Raw genomic sequence first — 24802 nt, 5'->3', positions numbered from 1 at the left:
AGGCCAAGGTTAGGCCCAGTGGAGGCCCGTAGTTTCACCAGGAATAAGACCTCTGCACTTAACCAACAGCCCTGTAACTGATGCCCCATGCTAGCCCCAGTCTGAGCATCCATCCTGAACACAGACTCTGCCCTATACCTGGCACTAGACTGAGCTGAGCTGAATCTTGCCCTTGCTGAAAAATAAGCCTCAAATTTAACCTGCCAGTAGTCACTGGGACTAGCCAAGCCAGTGAGGCTACAGAAATGCAGTCTGTCCCTGGGCTGGGCACAGCATGGGCACCTAGCCCTGCAGGCATTTCTAGCCCCAGGCTTCCTGGCAGATGGTCTCTTCCAGCTTTGTACCAAACCCCCAAGTCTTTCCATGGATGCCCACCTGCAACCTGTCAAGGGAGCAAGCAATAACGAACACATGGCCATTCCCAAAGAAATGAGAACAAATCAGAAGATTCAGAGACGAACCCACAAGATATGGGGGTCGGGGAGAGTGAGTCCAAACCAACCCAGTTAAGAACAAAATAGCTGAAAGATCCAGGGATGTTTGGGAGCTGACTCCCTACCTAAAGTACCTAAGGGTTGATCTGGGTCAAGGGAGCCCAGGTGACTCTGTAACTAACAGGGAAGTCATAGGGGACAGTTCCCAGCTTAGGGTGAGGATTTCCTCCAAAGCAGAGCCATCAATCCAGAAGAGCCTTGCCCTGCTCAGTCTGTCCTGTGGGGAGAGCAAGGCCTGGGGTTCAACTCACCTGCTGACTTCTTGCAGATTGTTGGCACAGGCAGCTTCCATCAGGGCTGCATCTGAAGAGAAAGGGGGCACTGGTCAGATTTGTGGCCAGGACATACCCACCTCAGGACTGCGTGGAGGGCACACTAAGACAGTGGCAGTGCTTTAGAAACACGGACTTTAACAAGCAAACTGATGCCACAATACATAACAAGAAAGCTAATCATTCCCTCCCCACATGGTGTCCACTGTTAACAACCTGACTTCCACACCTTGCTACTACAGAGCCCAAACTCGTAACTCTCTCATCAGACAGGGAGTGCAGCACAACCGCTAGCACTGTGTCTTGCTTATGATAACCAATGCGCTCTTCATAATCTATGAAGCTCTGTGTAATATGCTTTATGTTCCTGTAAAAGTTATTGTTAGCCATTCCCCAACCTTGTCCACTTTCTCCCTCAACTCTAGTTCTTCAAACCACTTCTGAATGTTGATGTGAAAGGTCATAAACCCAAAGGGAAAGGAAGAATGAGGGAAGGAGGCAGGGTGCAGGGCTGTGTGAGGATGGAGAGGGCCTCAACTAGGAGTCTTTGAGATCTGGCTCCATTCCATACCATTCCACTACCCACCATGTGACCATGGCAGCTCCTCTCCCTCTCAACCACAGCTTCCCTGAATGTAGAACAGAGACCCTTGCCCTGCCAGCTTCACAAGGATGTCAAAGAGATGAAATGACAGTTGAGACATCTGCAACCCCCGTAGTGCTAAGCCCAGGGAAGGGAGACCCAAAGCAGAGGGTCTGGAGACAGTGAGACCTGGGCTCCAACCCAGCTCTGTCGCTTACTTGCTGTATGACTTAGCCCACTCATCTAACCTCCTAAGCCTTAGTTTCCTTATCTGTACAACACAGATGAAACCCACCTTATCATGCATATGAAAGCCAGTCCTGTGGTTCAGACATGCCTCCTGGCCTAGATTCCAGTAAAAGGTCCTTTCTAATTACTTTACCAGATTGTACCCAAAGCACATACCCAAGCATGGCTCAGACAGCCACCAGCTGGGAGGGGAATCAAGCCTTCCTTAGAGATGGCTGTGTCCACTCTCCCCTCACTCCGCAGGAAAAAATGTGGCTTCTGCAAGGTTGCAGATAGGAAGGAGTTAAGAACTAGGGCTGCCTGGCTTCTGAAAGGGTTCAGTTTCTACCACACTGCACGGAGGGCCTCAGGTCAAAGCTCTACATCAGGGGTCAGGGTAGCTGGCAAGTCAATTCCAGCAGGAACTGGTCACGGTTTTGACCATTATCTATTTTGTAAATAGACCCTGGTATTCTTGCTGGAGTTCAGGCTACAAAGTCCAGTTTGGAACCCCCAGGAACTTCTTAGGCAAGATCTCACCAAATACACTGGACTCAACATTCCCTGCTCATGAACCTTCCATGTCTCTCCACTGCCTAGAGAAGAAATTCCAACACCCTTATCCAACACACCACCGACTGGCATCCAGGCCCCACTCCATCTGTTCTCATCTAATTCCAAAGACCTTATCCTCCAACCAAGCTGGCCACTCTGCTAGCCCCTGCACACACCACAGTGACCTGAAACTGTTATTTCCATCCCTGAAGCCTTTGCATAGAATATAATTCAACTCTCACACATTTACTGGGCATCTACTAAGTTCCAGACACTGTGGTGGGCAAAAATGATGTCTAGGTATAAGGGAAAGTTGCTAGTATAACCTGGGCGGGGGTCGGGGGTGGGGAGAAAGAGAGAGAGAACATCTATTTCCTGCTCTCTTGGGGCTCACAAGGTCACTCTCCTTTTCATCCTTCAGAACTTAAGTTCGAATTTCTCATCCTCTGGGGGCCTCCAATACTACTGGAAGGCTTTCCTCACCCTACTGGCCCTCTGATCCCCCAACAACACATAGCACCACTCACCAGCTCGGCATTCCAACTGCCTGCACTGTCCTATTCACTGATTTTGTGTTGTTAGGGCTTCCCACACAGCTAGCCTAAAACCAGACAAACAGAGGGTATCCCACAAAAATGCTGAAGGTTATAGGATTATGGCATGCCTAAGCTAGATGCCCTTAGCGTCATCTTCAACACCCTCATTTTGTAGATGAGGAAACGGAGGACCAGTGAGGAAAAGCAGAAGTCCAAATTCACAGTGGGAGTTAGACAAAGAACCGAAACAAGATCCTGTTTTGTCTCTCCCAGACCAAAGTCCTTCCTTTACAACTGGCCACATCAAACAAAGGAAAGTAAAGGCACTCCCCACTCCCCCAACTCTTGCTCCAAATTCTCAGAGCTTCAGATGCATGGAATCCGTGGACACCAGGCCTCAGTCTTTCCTCTTGAGGAATGACTAAGAACCTGAATGGCTTGACTCACACAGGTTATAAGTCTGACTCTCTGTCCCCTCTCTCAGTGGCTGCTCAGCTCCATGCATCCATTTGAGATGCTAATAGAGATCAGCCATCCCCCCCCCACAGTTGGCCTTGGGCCTCCAGGAATCCAACCTCCTTCCCCTGCCAACTATCCCACATGGCAAGACCACCTCACAGCATGTGAGACCAGACACAGCAAAATCCTGAGACTGACAGACTCAGGCCGCTGCACTCCAAAAGGGGTCAAAGTAGCAGTATCGTAAAAATGTTGAGAAATTATCCTTCACTATATAAAGAAATTGAGGTCAAGCTGGCGTTAGATCCAAGTCAGGTTCTTCCTGACTCTAGCACCTCTGGTGGCGGGGATGGGAGGGTGGCGGGGTGGGAGATGGCAACTTCTCTAAACCACCTAGCGGTTGCCCTTAAAACACCCCACATTTTCTGCTTCCTGGAGATCTCAGGAAAGAGGAATTGGACCAAGCAGAATATCAGAAACATAAGGGGACCATGTTTAGTCCAGTATCCCATTGAACAGATGGATAAAATGATGCCCAGCAAGGGGAGGCGGACCTATGATAGGAGATTATACAACTCCGAGATGATGAGCTCTCCAGGGCAACACCCTGCCCCTGTAACCAGATGATGTTGGGCTCTAAGGATCTAAATCTATAAGTACCTCCCACCCTCCTAAGATACGAAGTTAGGACAATCTTCCCACCGCTTCCTTCCTCAAACCCAGATCTCATAATCACCCTTGTTGGACGGACTCTTGCCATAGCAATGAACCACTAGCGCTGTGGCCAGGCCCCACATGCCAGTCCAGCCCTGTTGGGGACCTCGGTCCAGCTGTCCTGTCCTGGGACTGTTTCTTTCAGGCCAGGAAGGCGTCCCCAAATGGTAGCCGCGGGGCATTTGGTATCGAAGCGTCCTCCCTGGTGCCCCCCAGTGGCTGCCCCGCATCCAGAGAACAAGGCTGGCTATATTCCAGGGCGCCCCCTGGCGGCTGCCCTCAGCCACTGAGTCTCCCCGAGAGCCCCGGTAGTCACATTCCGGCCGAAAGCACCTCCATGGCCCCGGAGCACTGGGTACCTGAGTAGCTGGAGGAGTAGCCGTGGCGCTGGTGCTTTTCTCCTCAACACCAGGGACCCCAGCATCGTGACAGCTGCTTCGATAACCCCGTGGTGCCGGCCCCTCTGGGGCCACGTCCAACATGGCTGCTGCAGCGCGTTCGAAGTCGCCGCGAAAGGAGTGGAGTTAGGCACTACCTCACGGGAGGGGTAGTCCACAGTCCTAGGTCTTTCTCCAGGTGGAGAACAAATAAACTACGCTTCCCAGAAGGCTGTGGGATTGCGTCATAATGACAGCTAACTTATAGGGGCCCGGGGCATGTTGGGAAATAGAGTTCGGGTGAAGGAGCGTGGTGATTGGAGTTGAAGATTCGAATCCCAGGACTTCTTTCCTAGGTTAGTAGAAGTATAGGATATAATCTTTTTTTTTTTTTTTTTTTTTTTGAGACGGAGTCTCGCTCTGTCGCCCAGGCTGGAGTGCAGTGGCGCGATATCGGCTCACTGAGCCTTCCTCTCCTGAGTTCAAGCAATTCCCCTACCTCAGCCTCCTGAGTAGCTGGGATTAAGGCGCCCGCCAGCACACCCAGCTAATTTTCTCATTTTTAGTGGGGATGGGGTTTCATCTCGTTGACCAGGTTGGTCTCAAACTCCTGACCTCCAGCGATCTGCCCGCCTCGGCCACCCAAAGTGCTGGGATTATAGGCGTGAGCCACAGCGCCCGGCCCACAGTTTTTGACTGGTGTAAATCACACAAGAATCTTTAGCTGAGGTGTATTATGAAACTTATGCTTATTTAGTTTAGCCTATTTCTTTTTTCAGCCTGGATGGCCTTTCAGAACAATGTTTTGGGTAACCGCTACATCTGAGATAGGAATACATATTATTTTCCTTCACACACTTTGCTTTGGTTATAGAGTTGACTTCCGGTCTTGCTTATATTATCATCGTTTTTATTTATTTATTTATTTATGAGACAGAGTCTCACTCTGTCGCCCAAGCTGGAGTGCAGTGGCGCCATCTCGGCTCACTGCAACCTCTGCCTCCCTCCCACATGCCCAGGTTCAAGAGATTCTCTCACCTCAGCTTCTGGAGTAGCTGGGATTTCAGGCTCAGGCAAGCAGGCTCAGCTACTTTTTGTATTTTTAGTAGAGACCATGTTGGCCATGCTGGTCTCGAACTCCAGACCTCAAGCTATTGGCTTGGACTTCCAAAGTCCTGGAATTACAGGTGTAAGCCACCAAAACTGGCCCCACTTGTGTTATTTTCAAAGGGCTTTCACATTCGGTCATCTCATCGGATCCTCAAGGCCGCTGTGCGTGAGAAGCTGGGCAAGAACTGTTATTCCCCTCTACAGCAAAGGGAATTGAGGCTCAAAGGTGAAAAGACTTGCCATTAAATCACCTGGACTAATGCTCAGGCCTTCTGACTTTGAGCACATAGTTTCCATTAACATCGGCACTCCCATCCCCCGCCCCTCCCCCCGCCCCCTGCGCCTTTCCCAAACTGAATCCATAGGTAGTTAAAGAAGGAAGCTTTGTGCCAGTTCTGTTTCTTGCCAGTCCTGTAGATGCGCTCAGACTTCATAGGATCAGTCTTCCCTGACTATTCTAGTCAAAATGGTAATCCAACCCACCCTTATTCTGCCTCATTTTTCTTCACAGCATCTATCACCATCTGACATACTACATTTTTGTTGCCTTTCTCAACTATAGCATGAGCCCCATGAGACAGGGACTTTTATTTTCACTTTTATATCACTAGCACTCAGAACAATGTCTGGAACAAAAGAGGCACTCAAATTTTTTTTTCAGAGAATGGATTACTCTTCCCTTATTAGTGTGGAAGAGTGGATGTGAGCTTCGGCATTCAGGCAGATGTGACTCTTGCATTTACATGTGTGACCTTGGAAACTCCCTTTACCACTCTGGTAGTTAATTCCACATTATTGTTGAAGATAATTCCTACCTTCAAGATGATCGCTTGTGTTAAGCAAGATAATGTGTAGAAAGCCCCTAACAGTGTCCTTGGCTCACAGTAGGTCTTCAAGAAATGGTAGCTATCATTCTATTCTCTGCTCTGTGTATTCTACACTTCATCCAGACAGAGATGGAACTTCTCATTTCTGCATCGCTTAGTAAGACAGGAATGAATGAACAACTATTTTGTTTCTTTTTTTGAGACAGGATCATGCTCTGTCACACACAACTGTCACAGAGTTTTCACTGCGGCCTCAACCTCCTGGGCTCAAGGGATCATCCCACCACCTCAGCCTCCTGAATAGCTGGGACCATAGCTGGCACCACAATGTGTGGCTAATTTTTTGTTATTATTATTATTTGGGTAGAGACTAGGTCTCACTATGATGCCCAGGCTGGTCTGAACTCCTGGGTTCAAGCAGTCCTTCTGCTGCAGCCTCCTAAAATGATGGAATTATAGGCATGAGCCACTGTGCCCAACTTCAATAATATTTTTAAGGCACCCAATAATGAAAGCATTTTGACCTTTTTGTTTTGAGAGATTCTCAGCACATACTGTTTCGTTAACCACCCCATTCACTATAGCAACTTCAACTTTCCTATATTCCTGAAATATTTCTGCCTCCCAACTTAGGGTGGTCACAGCAGGAAGCACGGTCTCAGAAAGCTCCCATGTACCAAATGCAGAGTTCAAACCCTCTCATTGCAGACACATCCCAGGGCCCTTCAGTTTACTTAGCAATGCATTATTTTCAAAGCACTTCCCCATTGATTCTCTCAGTTGATTTTTCACAGGTACCATATGTGAGGGGTTCAAGAAGGGATTATTTACTATCAGTATTTGGTAGAGATACTGAAAAGCTTAAATTATCAATGTCTGAGTGGGGGACGTAGTGAGAGAGTATGAAAACACCCGTTAGAGCCAAGTGTGCTTGCTGACGTGCCCATAATCCAAACACTTGGGGCAGGAGTTTGAGACCAGCCTGGGCAACATAGTGAGATCACAGTCTCTGAAAAAAATAAAAAATTGGTCAGGCCCACCAACAGTGTAAAAGTGTTCCTATTTCTCCACATCCTCTCCAGCATCTGTTGTCTCCAGATTTTTTAATGATCGTCATTCTAACTGGCATGAGATGGTATCTCAATGTAGTTTTGATTTGCATTTCTCTAGTGACCAGTGATGATGAGGATTTTTTCATGTCTATTGGCCTCATGTATGTCTTCTTTTATAAAGTGTTTGTTCATATCGTTCACCCACTTTTAAATGTGCTTGTTTTTTTCTTGTAAATCTGTTTGAGTTCTTTGTAGGTTCTAGATATCGGCCCTTTGTCAGATAGGTAAACTGCAAAAAAAAATTTTCATTCTGTTGGTTGCTGATTCACTCTAATGACTGTTTCTTTTGCTGTGCAGAAGCTGTGGAGTTTGATTAGGTCCCATTTGTCTATTTTGGCTTTTGTTGCCAATCCTTTTGGTGTTTCAGTCGTGAAGTCCTTGCCGACTTCTATGTCCTGAATGGTTTTGCCTAGATTTTCTTCTAGGGCTTTTATGGTGTTAGGTCTCATGTTTAAGTCTTTAATCCATCTTTTACACTGTTGGTGGGAGTGTAAATTAGTTTAACCATTGTGGAAGACAGTGTGGAGATTCCTCAAGGAAATAGAAATTCCATTTCACCCAGCAATCCCATTACTGGGTATATATCCAAAGGATTATAAATTGTTCTACTATAAGGACACATACACATGAATGTTCATTGCAGCACTGTTTACAATAGCAAAGACCTGGCACCAACCCAAATGCCCATCGATGATAGACTGGACAGGGAAACTGTGGCACATATACACCATAGAATACTATGCAGCCATCAAAAATGATGAGTTTGTGCCCTTTGTAGGGACATGGATAAAGCTGGAAACCATCATTCTCAGCAAACTGACACAAGAACAGAAAATCAAACACCACATATTCTCACTCATAGGTAGATGTTGAACAATGAGAACACATGGACACAGGAAGGGGAGCATCACACACTGGGATCTGTTGCGGGGAAATAGGGGAAGGACAGCGGGGGTGGGGAGTTGGGGAGAGATAGTATGGGGAGAAATGCCAGATATAGGTGATGGGGAGGAAGGCAGCAAATCACACTGCCATGTGTACCTATGCAACAATCTTGCATGTTCTTCACATGTACACCAAAACCTAAAATTCAATAAAAAAGAAAAAACAACAACAAAAAATTAGCCAGGCACAGGGGTGTACACCTGTAGTTCTAGCTACTCAGGAGGCTGTGTCAGGAGGATCACTTGAGCCTGGGGATTAAGGCTGCAGTGAGCTGTGATCACACTACTGGGCAACAAAATGAGACCCTGTTCCAAAAAAAAAAAATTAAATTATAAACAAACGACTCACCTCACCCCCATTAAAATTAGCTAAGACTCAAAGTGACCATTCCATATGGTCAATAACCAATTCAAGGAACTTTAGGGCCAGGGGCAGTCGCTTATGCCTGTAATCCCAGCACTTTGGGAGACTGAGGTAGGCAGATCATTCAAGGTCATGAGTTCGAGACCAGCCTGGCTGACATGGTGAAACCCTGTCAACTAAAAATACAAACAAATTCGCCAGGGTGGTGGTGCATGCTTATAGTCTCAGGTACTCCAGAGGCTGAGGCAGGAAAATCACTTGAACCTGGGAGGCAGAGGTTGCAGTAAGCCAAGATCATGCCATTGCACCAGCCTGGATGACAGAGCAAGATTCTGTCTCAAAACAATCAAAAAACTCTTAGGTCACATTTGAAAAGATTTTCAACTCAGGAGGGCTTCCTTTTGGTCTGCTTGGAAAGCAAGAATTTATATTAGGTTCCAGTTACCCTATCTTGGCCCTAAGCTGCTAGCTGTTGGGTTGGGAGACAGAGAACTCCAGATGCATTTAGTTTGTAAGAAGGTGACTGAGGGATATCCGAATGGGGTTTAGGAGGCAGAAAGTGAAGAATCAATGCAGTTGCTGTGGTCAGCTACCTCTGGCATGGAGCTGAAGGCCATTCTGTGCACACATCCTATAGGTTTCTGAGAAAAAACTTTTCCAGGAAAACAAGACAACAACACACATACATTTTTAAGAAAATAAGTAAATAGGTAGCAGCTGGGCTTTTCACTGTTGGAGAAAGAAGTTATAAATAAGAAAAGAAAGCTAAAATGAACCTTGTGGTATTGAACTAGAATCAGGTGTACCAGCATAAAGTCATGGTTTTAATTTTATTTTTATTTAATTGATTAATTTATTTTTTGAGATGGAGTCTTGCTCTGTCACCAAGGCTGGAGTGCAGTGGTGTGAGCTTGGTCACTGCAACCTTCACCTCCCAGGTTCAAGTGATTCTCCTGCCTCGACCTCCCAAGTAGCTGGAATTACAGGCATGCACCACCTCCCAGCTAACTTTTGTATTTTTGGTAGTGACAGGGTTTCACCATGTTGGCCAGGATTGTCACGAACCAGCCTTGTTGGTCTCAATTGATTATTGACCATATGGTTTTGCTATATTGGCCAGGCTGGTCACAAACTCCTGACCTCAAGTGATCTGCCCATCTTTGTCTCCCAAAGTGCTAGGATTACAGGTGAGAGCCATCACACCCAGCCATAAAATTTATGGTTTTAAAAAATATAGAGAGACAGATCAATATAGAAATATACTTTTTTTTTAAGGACGGGGTTTCACCATGTTGGTCAGGGTGGTCTTGAATGCCTGACCTCAGGTGATCTGCCCGCCTTGGCCTCCAAAGTGCTTGGATTACAGGCGTGAGTCATCACGCCCGGCCAGAAATATAGATATTTTTAAGTATGTTATGGGTTGATATATTAAATATATTACCTAGTTCTAACCTCTGATAGGGCCTAGAAGCAATGACACCCTAAAAATTGAACACACCTAACACCCAGATCTAAACAGCATTCTCCAATAAATCAGAAACCAGTTACCCTTGGTGAATGGTTGTTTTTAGGACTGGGCAGAGAAAATACAAAATGAGTCAACAACATCTTATGTGCCAGGAAGATGGGAAAGGCTCAAAACCCGATGCAGGCCTGTGAAAAAAACACAGGAGACAGTGTGAAGGAGTTCATAATGACCTAAGTGGGAACAATTTAACTGAAGAGTAATGACAGTGTGGGGTTTTGACTCACAGAGTAAAACAAATATGATATAAATAATCAAATAAATAAATGGATAAATAGGGGAGGAATGAGGGAAGAGGCAGCTCTTTCTTACAGTGGAAGTTCAATCAATAAATGTAGAAGAAAGAGAAATAGAGAATTATCACTAGGTCAACACTGGAGTAATAAAAATTTCTGGCTGGTCACAGTGACTCATATAGTGACTCACGCCAGTAATCCTAGCACCTTGGGAGGCCAAGGCAGGAGGAGGAGGAGGAGGATTACTCAAGCCCAGGAGTTGGAGACCAGCCTGAGAGACAAAGTGAGACCCTGTCTATACAAAAATATAAAATAAAACAATTAGTTGGGCAGGGTGGTGCTCACCTGTTGTCCCAGCTACTTGGGAGGCTGAGGCAGAAGGATTGTTTGAGCCTGTGAGGTCAAGGCTGCAGTGAGCCATGATCACACCACAGCACTTCAGCTTGAGTGACAGAGCAAGACCCTGTCTCTAAAAAAATAATAAAAATAAACATTTTAGGCAAAATCCATGGATGATGCCAAAATTAGTGGAAGACAAGGAGGAGAAACAGAATTCATACAGTCTCAAAAGTACTTCCTTCAAGATACTACAATAACTTTACAGTGGGGAAACCTGGCAGACACCGATTTCACTACATGATCAAGGTAAACATCACCCATAATAAGACATATATAGAACAGACAAAATGAATCCCTTGATATGAGGCACTGGGAAGGACACAACATCATTTCTGTGCATTCTTGTCAAGCATCTATAACCTCATTTCAATCATGAGAAAATATCAAACACATATTGAGGGACATTCTGCAAATAATTATTGTGGTATTTGTATTCGCTTTCTATTGCTGCATAACAAATCACCATAAACTTAGTAGCTTAAAACAATTGCTATCTAATATCTCACAGTTTTTATGGGTCTGGAGTCTAGCATATTTTAATTATGCTTTACTCTGGGTCTGAAATCAAGGTGCTGGCCAGCTGCATTCACATCCAGAGGCTCCATTAGAAAAAGGTAGTTTTCCAAGCTGCCTTACATTGTTGGTCAAAATAATTTCCTAGCAGCTGTAGGACTGAGGCTGAATTGCTAGCTAGCAGCAGCTGAGAACCTCTCTCAGCTCCTGGAAGCTACTCTCAGGTCTTTGCCATGTAACCTCTTCCTTAGATGCTGTTGAATTTTTTTCCTTTTTTGTATTTCTTTTTCTTCCTTAGATTCTCTCATACCTGCAAGGAAGCTCTCTGACTTTAGGAAGGGCCTAGTTATTTTAAAGGGTTCACCTGATTAGGCCAGGCCCACCCAGATAATTTCTCTTTTGATAAATCAAAGTCAACTGATAAATAATGTCATCACAGGAGTGATATCTCATTACATTCACAGGTTCTGCCTGTACTTGGAGTGTATACCAGGTGTGTACATTCAGCAGTGGAAACCTTAGAGATCATCTTAGAATACTGCCTATCACAGTGCTCTTCCAAAATGTCAAGGTCATGAAAGATAAGGAAAGCCGGAGGGACTGGTACAGACTGGGGATTAAGGAGAAATAAATACTAAATGCACTGTGTAATTATGGATAAAACCAGGGAAGAGAAAATGAACATTAGTGAGAAAAGTGGTGAATTTCAAGTAAGTTCTAAGGTTTAGTGAATATTGTACAAATGTTAAACTTCCTGTTCTTGATCACTGTATTATGGTTATATAAGATTTTCACATTGGGGAAGTGCAGTGGGGGATAAAAGAGAACTCTGTGTACACTTTTGTAACTTTTAAGTATAAAATTAACTTTTGTATTTTTAGTAGAGAGGGGGTTTCACCATGTTGGCCAGAATGATCTCGATCCCTTGACCTCGTGATCCACCCACCTTGGCCTCCCAAAGTGCTGGGACTACAGACTTGAGCCACCACACCCAGCCCTGTACACAATTCTTAACATACGTAACAAAAATCTAAAAAGCCATGTATTGTAATTCTTTTTTAGTTATTCCAGTGACTTTCCAGCTTAAAATTTGGAAGCAAATTTTTCTTAAGCGGTTATTACGTCCCCGTATCTTCTTCACATGTTGATAAGCTGTTACCTACGTCCCAACAATTCACAACTAATTAACTCCAGATGGATTAAAGACTTAAACATAAGACCTAACACGATAAAAACCCTAGAAGAAAATCTAGGTAAAACCATTCAGGACATAGAAGTAGGCAAGGACATCATGACCAAAACACCAAAAGCTTTGGCAACAAAAGCCAAAATAGACAAATGGGACCTAATCAAACTCCATAGCTTCTGCGCAGCAAAAGAAACAGTCACTAAAGTGAATTGGCAACCAACAGAATGGGAAAACATTTTTGCAGTTTACCCATCTGACAAAGAACTGATATCCAGAATTTACAAAGAACTAAAACAAATTTACCAGAAAAAAACAAACAAGCCCATTCAAAAGTGGGCAAAGGATATGAACAGACACTTTACAAAAGAAGACATACATTAGTCCAGCAAATATATGAAAAAATGCTCATCATCACTGGTCATTAGAGAAATGCAAATTAAAATTACATTGAGATACCATCTCACGCGAGTTAGAATGGCGGTCATTAAAAAATCTGGAGACAAAAGATGCTGGAGAGGATGTGGATAAATAGGAACACTTTTACACTGTTGGTGGGAGTGTAAATTAGTTCAACCATTGTGGAATACAGTGTGGTGATTTCTCAAGGACCTAGAAATAGAAATTCCATTTGACCCAGCAATCCCATTACTGGGTATATATCCAAAGGACTGTAAGTCGTTCTACTATAAGGACACATGCACACGAATGTTCATTGCAGCACTGTTTACAATAGCAAAGACCTGGAATCAACCCAAATGCCCTTCGATGATAGACTGAACAGGGAAAATATGGCACATATACACCATGGAATATTATGCAGCGATCAAAAATGATGAGTTTGTGTCCTTTGTAGGAACATGGAGAACATTATTCTCAGCAAACTGACACAAGAACAGAAAATGAAATACCTCATGTTCTCGCTCATAGGCGGGTGTTGAACAATGAGAACACATGGACTCAGGGAGGGTAGCACTACACACTGGGATCTGTTGGGGGGAATAGGGGAAGGACAGCGTGGGGTGGGGATCTGGGGAGAGATAGCATGGGGAGAAATGCCAGATATAGGTGAAGTGTAGGAAAGTAGCAAATCACACTGCCACGTGTGTACCTATGCAACTATCTTGCATGTTCTTCACATGTACCCCAAAACCTAAAATGCAATAAAAAATTGAAAAAAAAAAACCAATTCACAACTGAATAGCATGGACACTTCATATTCAAATTTTTAATCGTTTACAGCACAGTAACAAAGTTATTAGGAAAACAGGACTACCACACCAAAGATGTTACAGACTGCACACAATTCTGACAGGGAGAGCCCCGATCAGAGTGGTTTTCCTTAGGAACCAATTCTACTAAAAAAACATGGAAATAGAAGTAATTTAAAATGTTTAAGAGATTAAATGCAGGACTGGCTCCATATTGCCATTTAATATGCTTTGTATTATAGGATATAAAATCTAACCCCCCATCTGTGGAATGTTAAGCTGACACCTGAGACAGTGAAAGCCTCTCAGAATTCAATATTCCACACTATTTTCTGATTGTACCAAAAAATAACCAGAAAATGATTTCACCTCTTAGAAAAAAGCATTTACACTTAAAAAATGGGATGAGGTGGGATTCTCTCCTTCTTAAAACTATCTCTAGAGCTACCGAAAAACTTGCATTTACAAAACAGAGACCACTGCTAAGACATGATACATGGTATTAATCAGACTTGGCTTCTTTCTCTCCTGCTTCATCAGAAGCTGGACTCTCCTCAGTTATCATTTTCCCGTTTTCTGCAAGTAAATCTTCTTTAGTTTCTTGGTTAGCCACTTCACCCTGTTTTCCATTTTCTCCCCTTTTCCCTTTGGTTTGCACTGTTTTGTCTGAAGCTTTACCATTCGGGGCTGCCTTTTTCGGCTTCACTTCCACTTTTGCAGGCGGTTTCGCTGATAACCGCGCGGATCTTCTCTTGGTCTCCACCTTGGCTGACCCTTCGGCGGAGCTGACCTTCCTTTTGGGCATCCTGGCGGCGGAAAGGCGCGTGCCAGGTGCCTTTGCGAAGTTGGGCTGCCTGGCCACTGCCACTCCTCCCGCGGCCTGAGCTCAATGATACATTTCTCAAAAAATACTTTTTAATGTCACAACCTGGGTTCCTGCTCACTACTGACATCTAGCGGATAGAGGCCATAAATGCTGCTAAACTTTCTGCAATGCACCCACCAAGCTTTTATTTCATCACAGCAAAGCATTACCTGGCTCAAAATTTCAATAGTGCTAAGGTTGTAAAATCTAAACCAGAATCCGATTTTTTAAAAGATCTCAATTCTAATTTCTAAGACAGTAAATATAAATACAGATTCTTTGGGGTTCTCAGTAATTTAGGACTTAAAAGAGTCTTGAGGGTGAATAAAAACACAAATAATTTGCTTTAATATTTTAGTAGACACAACACAGCTTACGACGTCTATAGCTGTGAACTAATGCTGAGCCTGAAAACAGTAATTACCTGAAATAACAAGAAAGGTTTTAAAAGAGCTCACCTTTTCTTTATGTGATAATATATCACTAAGGCCACACTATAGAAAGAAAAAAACCCCAAAACAATAGATTTTATTATTTGTTGGGCCTAAAGACTTTTTTTTAAAGGGGGAGGAAGAAATTATCCCAGTGGCCCTGAAGTTTAAATCTTCTACTTCAGAACAGTACAGTTAAGGCATTATATTCTTGTTTTAGTTTTTTAACAAAAATAGGAGGACCAAAACGCTAGGCAATATACTCTTAGAAGACACGTTTCTGTTGATGATTATAACATATAAATAATAACCTATTTCCCTTTAGATGCTCTTCTACCCACAAAACCTTTCATCCCATGCAATTATACCTCTATGTACATATGCTTAAATTTAAGCCATACAGTGGGTTTTTTGAGGTTGTTACGCCCTGCACTTTAGTTTATTTAACTCTCTCCTGCCCATCCACGTTTTATTATTTTTTAAAAATTAATGATCGAAGTGTTTTATACCAAATTAAATCCTTTAAAATCACTTTTGCATAATTAGAAACATGTTAGTAAACCTAAGTACCCATAAAACCAATGATAGCTCTGTGAAAATACGCAGCGCTAAGAACAATGCAGCACTACCACTACACGGTATATTATTAATGGCAGGTACTCTCAATTAGTTCAAATAAAATATTTATGAACAGATAAAACTTCAGATATACATTATTATATTCTTATGTTATCCTCAGACACTGTGTATCAGAAAACAAGAAGTTATCTTACATAAGTTATGTTCTTCCATCTGCCCACAGCATCTAAAATGAGGCTCAAATAATTGAGGGAAGGCAAATCTGAATTTTAACAGTAGGTCTACATAATATTTGCACTTTTTTTTTTTTGGAGACAAAGTTTCACTCTTGTTACCCAGGCTGAAGTGCAATGGCACAATCTTGGCTCACCGCAGCCTCTGCCTCCTGGATTCAGACAATTCTCCTGCCTCAGCTTCCTGAGTAGCTGGGATTACAGGCATGTGCCACCATGCCCAGGTAACTTTTTGTATTTTTAGTAGAGACAGTGTTTCACTATGTTGACCAGAATGGTCTCGATCTCTTGACCTTGTGATCCATCCGCCTTGGCCTCCCAAAGTGCTGGGATTACAGGCATGAGCCACCATGCCAGGCCCATATTTGCACTTTTTAAAAAGCCTGTAACATTAGCATCTAGGATGGCTATGTCTGTAGTGCTTCAAGAAGCTTTCCTCTCTAAAATAATTTTAAAATTACAGAATTTGAAGTTACCTGCTGAAAAGGACCAATGCTCTAAATGAAATGTAATCCAACACCATTTTACAGATTAAAAAAACAAACCTCAAGACTGACTTGCACAAGATCCCACCAAATGGGAGCAGCTTGTCGTCCTAAGGCGGCGGCTCTCAAACTTTCCATTGTGTCTCTTAGGTGACACATTGGAATCACCTGAGGAGCTTTAAACACTGCCTTTCTTTTAACACGAGACATTTTGATTTAATTAGCATTGTTTATAACTTTGGCCATCAGGGTTGTTAAAATTTTCTAAGTCATTCCACTGTACAGCAAGGTTTGGGAATGATTGAGTTGGGTTAAAGTCGGAACCTTCTGAGATGCTTTTATCCATATAAGGATGCCTTACATTCATCCCTATTTCCCTAAAAGGCTTCTGAGTGCCTAGTTGAAGGAGAGGTGGAGGTAGGAAGAAGCATGTGATTGCAGACATATATTTTAAGAAAACTTGCATAAGTAACCAAATGTGGTCCATGCATTCCATTGAGAACAATGTACTACTCACCTATGAAAATATTTTCCAAAAGTTGTTCATAAAGCCACTTGCCCTATTAATTTGCACAATAAATCTTTATTTTACCCATAATGAATATACCAAGTGGTCATTTCTCAAACTCGCTGACAGGAAATTAAAACTTGCTGTATTTCCAAAAGTAGAATTCTAGAACTTAGAGTGATGGAGGAAAAAACATGTTTTAATACTGATTTGAGCAAGGTTAATCTTTAAAACACTTTTGAATCACATTCTAACACATTACAATCTTCTGAATAGAAGCCCAGGACTCTAGCTGAGGTGCACTGATTTTTTTTTCTCAAGAATTTACAGACTTGGCTGAATACAAAAATTTAATTATTACTCAATAGGTCACAAAGCTTAGGAGTTTAAACAGATTTTGAGTCACGTTTTTGGTGAAACACAATTTTATCTCAACCATTGTTAGAAGGGAGAGAAAAAAGTGACATTAATATGAGTGTAAACTTCCTTCTTTTAATTAAAATAGAAGTTACTAACAATTGGTTTGGCTAGAAAAGCTAGTAAATTAGAAATAAAGTTGTTTATAAGCTAGTTACTTTTATAGAATGAAGAATAAAATGACATACATCCTGTATGAAGACAAAAAAGGTAAAATGAAAGATAAAGACATTGATATTCTAAATTAGCACTTAGTGAACTGTGTTCCATGTTGTGGAAATTAAACGCTCATAATCCAAGGAGATGATAATGGTGCTCTCTAGACAACCCCAACAAAGCTGGTGTTGTTGCTTTTAAAATAAATTTGAAAGGCTTATCTCAGGCTATTCCAAAAGTGCATCTTCAATTATGCCCTAAGAGGTGTTCATGCAAAATGAAGGAAAGTCAAATGCAGATACATTATGGTGCTAGTGGAGAAAAAGATGTTCTTTCTTCCAAGGTTAATGTCAAAAGCAGTAAGCATTAATAGATTTGGGCCTATAACTCATAAAAAAAATAAAAACAACTTTTTTTTGGAAAAACATCCAATAAAGGACATCTATCTTTCGAATTGTATTCAACATTGTCATAAGGTATAAAGGCATCAGATAAATAACTACACTTTTCCAGGGACTGAGTATTTACTAACTAATTTTTCCTTCCACCATGAAGTCTAAAGCTAGAGGAGAAACTGAAAATTAACATTTTTTTGAAAATTAATATTTAGAATCTGAAAATCCATATATAGTTAACACCAATTTCTTAAACTGCTTGCTGCAAAGAACAACTAAATGGGTGAAATCACTGAGGATGGCTGAGATGATTTTAGAATAAGGGGATCTGTCCCTTGACATCACAGTTGTACTCATGATTTTACTGTGGTTGTACGATGAGGCTGGCTGGGCTGTCACCTAGGTATATGGTTGAACACGAGCTGTACTTTTTAGTAAAATCTTTAGTAAAATGATTAGTAGATACCTGAAGTAGAAGGGATATAGAAAAAAAAATCAAACTCAGTTAAACCTATAAAAGTGTACTTTTTTCCATTGGTTAAAATGTTAAATGACAAAGCGCTAAGGTATTCCTTACACTTTGTGAACTGTCTGAGTGTGGAATCATATGCACTCCATGGGAAACCTTTTGAAGATTTTTTTATTATTATTTATTTTTTTTTATTGCATTTTAGGTTTTAGGGTACATGTGCAGAACATGCAAGACAGTTGCATAGGTACACACATGGCAGTGTGCTTTGCTGCCTTCCTCCCTTCACCCACATTTGGCACTTCTCCCCAGGCTATCCCTCCCCAGCTCCCCCCTCCGCTGTCCGTTCCCTATTCCCCCCAATAGACCCCAGTGTGTAGTACTCCCCTCCCTGTGTCCATGTGTTCTCATTTTTCATCACCCGCCTATGAGTGAGAATATGCAGTATTTCATTTTCTGTTCTTGTGTCAGTTTGCTGAGAATAATGTTCTCCAGGTTCATCCATGTCCCTACAAAGGACACAAACTCATCATTTTTGATTGCTGCATAGTATTCCATGGTGTATATGTGCCACATTTTCCCAATCCAGTCTATCATCAATGGGCATTTGGGTTGGTTCCAGGTCTTTGTTATTGTAAACAGTGCTGCAATGAACATTCGTGTGCATCTGTCCTTATAGTAGAACGATTTATAGTCCTTTGGATATATACCCAGTGATGGGATTGCTGGGTCAAATGGAATTTGTATTTCTAGGTCCTTGAGGAACTGCCACACTGTCTTCCACAATGGTTGAACTAATTGACACTCCCACCAACAGTGTAAAAGTGTTCCTCTTTCTCCACATCCTCTCCAGCATCTGTTGTCTCCGGATTTTTTAATGATCGCCATTCTAACTGGCGTGAGATGGTATCTCAACGTGGATTTGATTTGCATCTCTCTAATTACCAGTGATGATGAGCATTTTTTCATATGTTTGTTGGCCTCATGTATGTCTTCTTTCATAAAGTGTCTGTTCATATCCTTTGCCCATTTTTGAATGGGCTTGATTGTTTTTTTCCTGTAAATCTGTTTGAGTTCTTTGTAAATTCTGGATATCAGCCCTTTGTTAGATGGGTAAACTGTAAAAATTTTTTCCCATTCTGTTGGTTGCCGATTCACTCTAGTGACTGTTTCTTTTGCTGTGCAGAAGCTGTGGAGTTTGATTAGGTCCCATTTGTCTATTTTGGCTTTTGTTGCCAATGCTTTTGGTGTTTTGGTCATGAAGTCCTTGCCTACTCCTATGTCCTGAATGGTTCTGCCTAGATTTTCTTCTAGGGTTTTTATGGTGCCAGGTCTTATGTTTAAGTCTTTAATCCATCAAGAGTTAATTTTAGTGTAAGGTGTCAGGAAGGGGTCCAGTTTTTGCTTTCTGCACATGGCTAGCCAGTTTTCCCAACACTATTTATTAAACAGGGAATTCTTTCCCCATTGCTTGTTTTTGTCAGGTTTATCAAAGATTGTATGGTTGTAGATATGTTGTGTTGCCTCTGATGCCTCTGCTCTGTTCCATTGGTCTATATCTCTGTTTTGGTACCAGTACCATGCTGTTTTGATTACTGTAGCCTTGTAGTATAGTTTGAAGTCCAGTAGTGTGATGCCTCCTGCTGTGTTCTTTTTGCTTAGAATTTACTTCGCTATGCGGGATCTCTTTTGGTTCCATATGAAGTTCATAGTGGTTTTCTCCAGTTCTGTGAAGAAGGTCATTGGTAGCTTGATGCGAATAGTGTTGATTCTGTAAATTACTTTGGGCAGTATAGCCATTTTCATGATATTAATTTTTCCTAACCATGAACATGGAATGTTTCTCCATCTGTTTGTGTCCTCTCTGATTTCGTTGAGCAGTGGTTTGTAGTTCTCCTTGAAGAGGTCCCTTACATTCCTTGTGAGTTGTATTCCAAGGTACTTTATTCTTTTTGTAGCAATTGTGAATTGCAGTTTGTTCTTGATTTGGCTCTCTTTAAGTCTGTTATTGGTGTAGAGGAATGCTTGTGATTTTTGCACATTGATTTTATCTCCTGAGACTTTGCTGAAGTTGTTTATCAGTTTCAGGAGTTTTTGGGCTGAGGCGTTGGGGTCTTCTAGGTATACTATCATGTCGTCTGCAAATAGAGACAATTTGGCTTCCACCTTTCCTATTTGAATACACTTTATATCTTGTTCTTGCCTGATTGCTCTGGCTAGATCTTTCAGTACTATATTGAATAAAAGTGGTGAAAGAGGGCATACTCGTCTAGTGCCGGATTTCAAAGAGAATGCTTCCAGTTGTTGCCCATACAGTATAATATTGGCTGTTGGTTTGTCATAAATAGCTTTTATTACTTTGAGATATGTTCCATCGATACCGAGTTTATTGATGGTTTTTAGCCTAAAGGGCTGCTGAATATTGTCAAATGCCTTCTCTGCGTCAATTGAGATAATCATGTGGTTTTTGTTTTTGGTTCTGTTTATGTCGTGAATTACAATTATAGACTTGCATATGTTGAACCAGACTTGCATTCCCGGGATGAATTTTACTTGATCATGATGGATAAGTTTTTTGATGTGCTGTTGCAATCGGCTTGCCAGTATTTTATTAAAGATTTTTGCATCGATGTTTATTATAGATATTGGCCTGAAGTTTTCTTTTCTTGTTGTGTCTCTGCCGGGTTTTGGTATCAGGATGATGTTGGTCTCATAAAATGATTTGGGAAGGATTTCCTCTTTTTGGATTATTTGGAATAGTTTCAGAAAAAATGGTACCAGACCACTTTGGGTGTCTGGTAGAATTCGGCTGTGAACCCATCTGGACCTGGGCTTTTTGTGTGTGGTAGGCCCTTAATTGCTGCCTCAACTTCAGATCTTGTTATTGGTCTATTCATAGTTTTGTCTTCCTCCTGGTTTAGGCTTGGGAGGACACAGGTGTTCAGGAATTTATCCATTTCTTCCAGGTTTACTAGTTTATATGCATAGAGTTGTTTGTAATATTCTCTGATGATGGTTCGAATTTCTGTGGAATCTGTGATGATTTCCCCTTTATCTTTTTTTATTGTATCTATTTGGTTGCTCTCTCTTTTCTTTTTTATGAGTCTGGTGGTCTGTCTATTTTATTGATCTTGTCAAAGAACCAGCTCTCAGATTTATTGATTTTTTGAAGGGTTTTTCATGTCTCTATCTCCTTCAGTTCAGATCTGATCTTAGTTATTTCTTGTCTTCTGCTAGGCTTTGAGTTTTTTTGATCTTGCTCCTCTAGCTCTTTCAATTTTGACGATAGGCTGTCAATTTTGGATCTCTCCAATCTTTTTATATGGGCACTTTTTGCTATATATTTTTCTCTAGAGACTGCTTTAAATGTGTCCCAGAGATTCTGGCATGTTGTGTCTTCGTTCTCGTTGGCTTCAAAGAACTTCTTTCTTTCTGCCTTCATTTCATTGTTTATCCAGTCAACATTCAAGAGCCCGTTGTTCAGTTTTCATAAAGCTGTGCAGTTCTGAATTAGTTTCTGAATTCTGAGTTCTAACTTGATTGCACTATGGTCTGAGAGACGGTTTCCTCTAAGTTCAGTTGTTTTGCATTTGCTGAGAAGTGCTTTACTTCCAATTATGAGGTCAATTTTAGAGTAGGTTTGATGTGGTGCTGAGAAGAATGTATATTCTGTGGATTTGGGGTGGAGAGTTCTGTAAATGTCTATCAGGTTGGCTTGTTCCAGGTCTGAGTTCAAGCCCTGGATATCCTTCCTAATTTTTTGTCTGGTGGATCTGTCTAATATTGACAGTGGAGTGTTCAAGTCTCCTACTATTATTGTGTGGGAGTCTACGTCTCTGTAAGTCATTAAGAACTTGCCTTATATATCTGGGTGCTTTTGTATTGGGTCCATATATATTTAGGACCATTAGCTCTTTTTGTTTGATCGATCCATTTATCATTATGTAATGACCTTCTTTGTCTCTTTTGATCTTTGTTGCTTTAAAGTCTATTTTATCAGAGATGAGAATTGCAACTCCTGCTTTTTTTTGCTGTCCATTTGCTTTGTTAATCTTCCTCCATCCCTTTATTTTGAGCCTTTGTGTATCTTTGCATGTGAGATGGGTTTCCTGGATACAGCACACTGATGGATTTTGGTTTTTTATCCAATTTGCCAGTCTGGTTCTTCTGATAGGTGCATTTAGCCCATTTACATTTAGGGTTAATATTGGTATGTGTGAATTTGATACTGCCATTTTGATTCTAGTTGGCTGTTTTGCCCGTTAGTTGTTGTAGATTCTTCATTTTGTTGATGCTCTTTAGTATTTAGTGTGTTTTTGGAATGCCTGGTACTGGTTGTTTCTTTCTGTGTGTAGTGCCTCCTTCAGGAGCTCTTGCAAAGCAGGCCTGGTGGTGACAAAATGTCTGAGTACTTGCTTGTTCATAAAGGATTTTATTTTTCCTTCACTTATGAAGCTCAGTTTGGCTGGATATGAAATTCTGGGTTGAAAGTTCTTTTCTTTAAGGATGTTGAATATTGACTCCCACTATCTTCTGGCTTGTAGAATTTCTGCTGAGAGATCTGCTGTGAGTCTGATGGGCTTCCCTTTGTGGGTGACCCGACCTTTCTCTCTGGCTGCCCTTAGTATTTTCTCCTTCATTTCAACCCTGGTGAATCTGATGATTATGTGCCTTGGGGTTGCTCTTCTTGCGAAATATCTTTGTGGTGTTCTCTGTATTTCCTGCATTTGAGTGTTGGCCTGCCTTGCTAGGTTGGGGGAATTTTCCTGGATAATATCCTGAAGAGTATTGGATTTGTTCTCTTTGTCACATTCTGGTACACCTCTCAAACATAGGTTAGGTCTTTTCACATAGTCCCACATTTCTTGGAGACTTTGTTCATTCTTTTTTGCGTTTTTTTCTCTAATCTTGGTTTCTCATTTTATTTCATTAAGTTGATCTTCGACTTCTGATATTCTTTCTTCTGCTTGGTCAATTCGGCTGTTGAAACTTGTGCATGCTTCGCGAAGTTCTCATGTTGTGTTTTTCAACTCCTTGAATTCATTCATATTCCTCTCTAAGTTATCCATTCTTGTTATCATTTCCTCGAATCTTTTTTCAAATACTTTTTCAAGGTTCTTAGTTTCTTTGCATTGATTTAGAACATGTTCTTTTGGCTCACAACAGTTTCTCATTACCCACCTTCTGAAGTCTGATTTCATCATTTCGTCACAGTCATTCTCCGTCCAGCTTTGTTCCCCTGCTGGTGAGGAGTTTTGGTCTTTTGTAGAAGGCGAGATGTTCTGGTTTTGGGTGCTTTTCTCCTTTTTGCTCTGGTTTCTTTCCATCTTTATTTTTTTTAATTTTTATTGGATTATAGGTTTTGGGGTACATGAGCAGAGCATGCAAGACAGTTGCATAGGTACACACATGGCAGTGTGCTTTGCTTTTCTTCTCCCCTTCACCCACATTTGGCATTTCTCCCCAGGCTATCCCTCCCCACCTCCCCCTCCCACTGGCCCTCCCCTTTTCCCCCAATAGACCCCACTGTTTAGTACTCCCCTGTCTGTGTCCATGTGTTCTCATTTTTCATCACCCACCTATGAGTGAGAATATGCGGTATTTCATTTTCTGTTCTTGTGTCAGTTTGCTGAGGATGATGTTTTCCAGATTCATCCATGTCCCTACAAACGACACGAACTCATCATTTCTGATTGCTGCATAATATTCCATGGTGTATATGTGCCACATTTTTCCAATCCAGTCTATTATCAATGGGCATTTGGGTTGATTCCAGGTCTTTGCTATTGTAAACAGTGCTGCAATGAACATTCGTGTACCTGTGTCCTTATAGTAGAACGATTTATAGTCTTTTGGATATATACCCAGTAATGGGATTGCTGGGTCAAATGGGATTTCTATTTCTAAGGCCTTGAGGAATTGCCACACTGTCTTCCACAATGGTTGAACTAATTTACGCTCCCACCAGCAGTGTAAAAGTGTTCCTTTTTCTCCAAATCCTCTCTAACATCTGTTGTCTCCAGATTTTTTAATGATCGCCATTCTAACTGGCGTGAGATGGTATCTCAATGTGGTTTTGATTTGCATCTCTCTGATGACCAGTGACGATGAGCATTTTTTCATATGATTGTTGGCCTCATATATGTCTTCTTTTGTAAAGTATCTGTTCATATCCTTTGCCCACTTTTGAATGGGCTTGTTTGTTTTTTTCCTGTAAATCTGTTTGAGTTCTTTGTAAATTCTGGATATCAGCCCTTTGTCAGATGGGTAGACTGCGAAAATTTTTTCCCATTCTGTTGGTTGCCGATCCACTCTAGTGACTGTTTCTTTTGCCGTGCAGAAGCCGTGGAGTTTGATTAGGTCCCATTTGTCTATTTTGGCTTTTGTTGCCAATGCTTTTGGTGTTTTGTTCATGAAGTCCTTGCCTACTCCTATGTCCTGGATCGTTTTGCCTAGATTTCCTTCTAGGGTTTTTATGGTGCCAGGTCTTATGTTTAAGTCTTTAATCCATCTGGAGTTAATTTTAGTGTAAGGTGTCAGGAAGGGGTCCAGTTTCTGCTTTCTGCACATGGCTAGCCAGTATTCCCAACACCATTTGTTAAACATGGAATCCTTGCCC

The 24802-nt window shown here is 41.8% G+C and overlaps 1 protein-coding gene and 1 pseudogene across 1 annotated transcript in view; both read right to left on the bottom strand.

Moving 5' to 3' along the window:
* Window positions 1-24802, bottom strand: part of LOC144580764 (uncharacterized) — a 146826-nt gene that overhangs the window by 78407 nt on the left and 43617 nt on the right. The window contains exon 5 of the mRNA XM_078359600.1: window positions 746-797. Coding sequence (XP_078215726.1) covers window positions 746-797 — 52 coding nt within the window. The remainder of the gene's footprint in view (window positions 1-745; window positions 798-24802) is intronic.
* On the bottom strand, window positions 13586-15703 carry LOC103791324 (non-histone chromosomal protein HMG-14 pseudogene; annotated as a pseudogene).

This window comes from Callithrix jacchus, chromosome 22 (assembly GCF_049354715.1).
Source record: "Callithrix jacchus isolate 240 chromosome 22, calJac240_pri, whole genome shotgun sequence".
Classification (NCBI taxonomy): Eukaryota; Metazoa; Chordata; class Mammalia; order Primates; family Cebidae; genus Callithrix; species Callithrix jacchus.
This window is presented reverse-complemented; position numbering and strand designations above follow the sequence as displayed.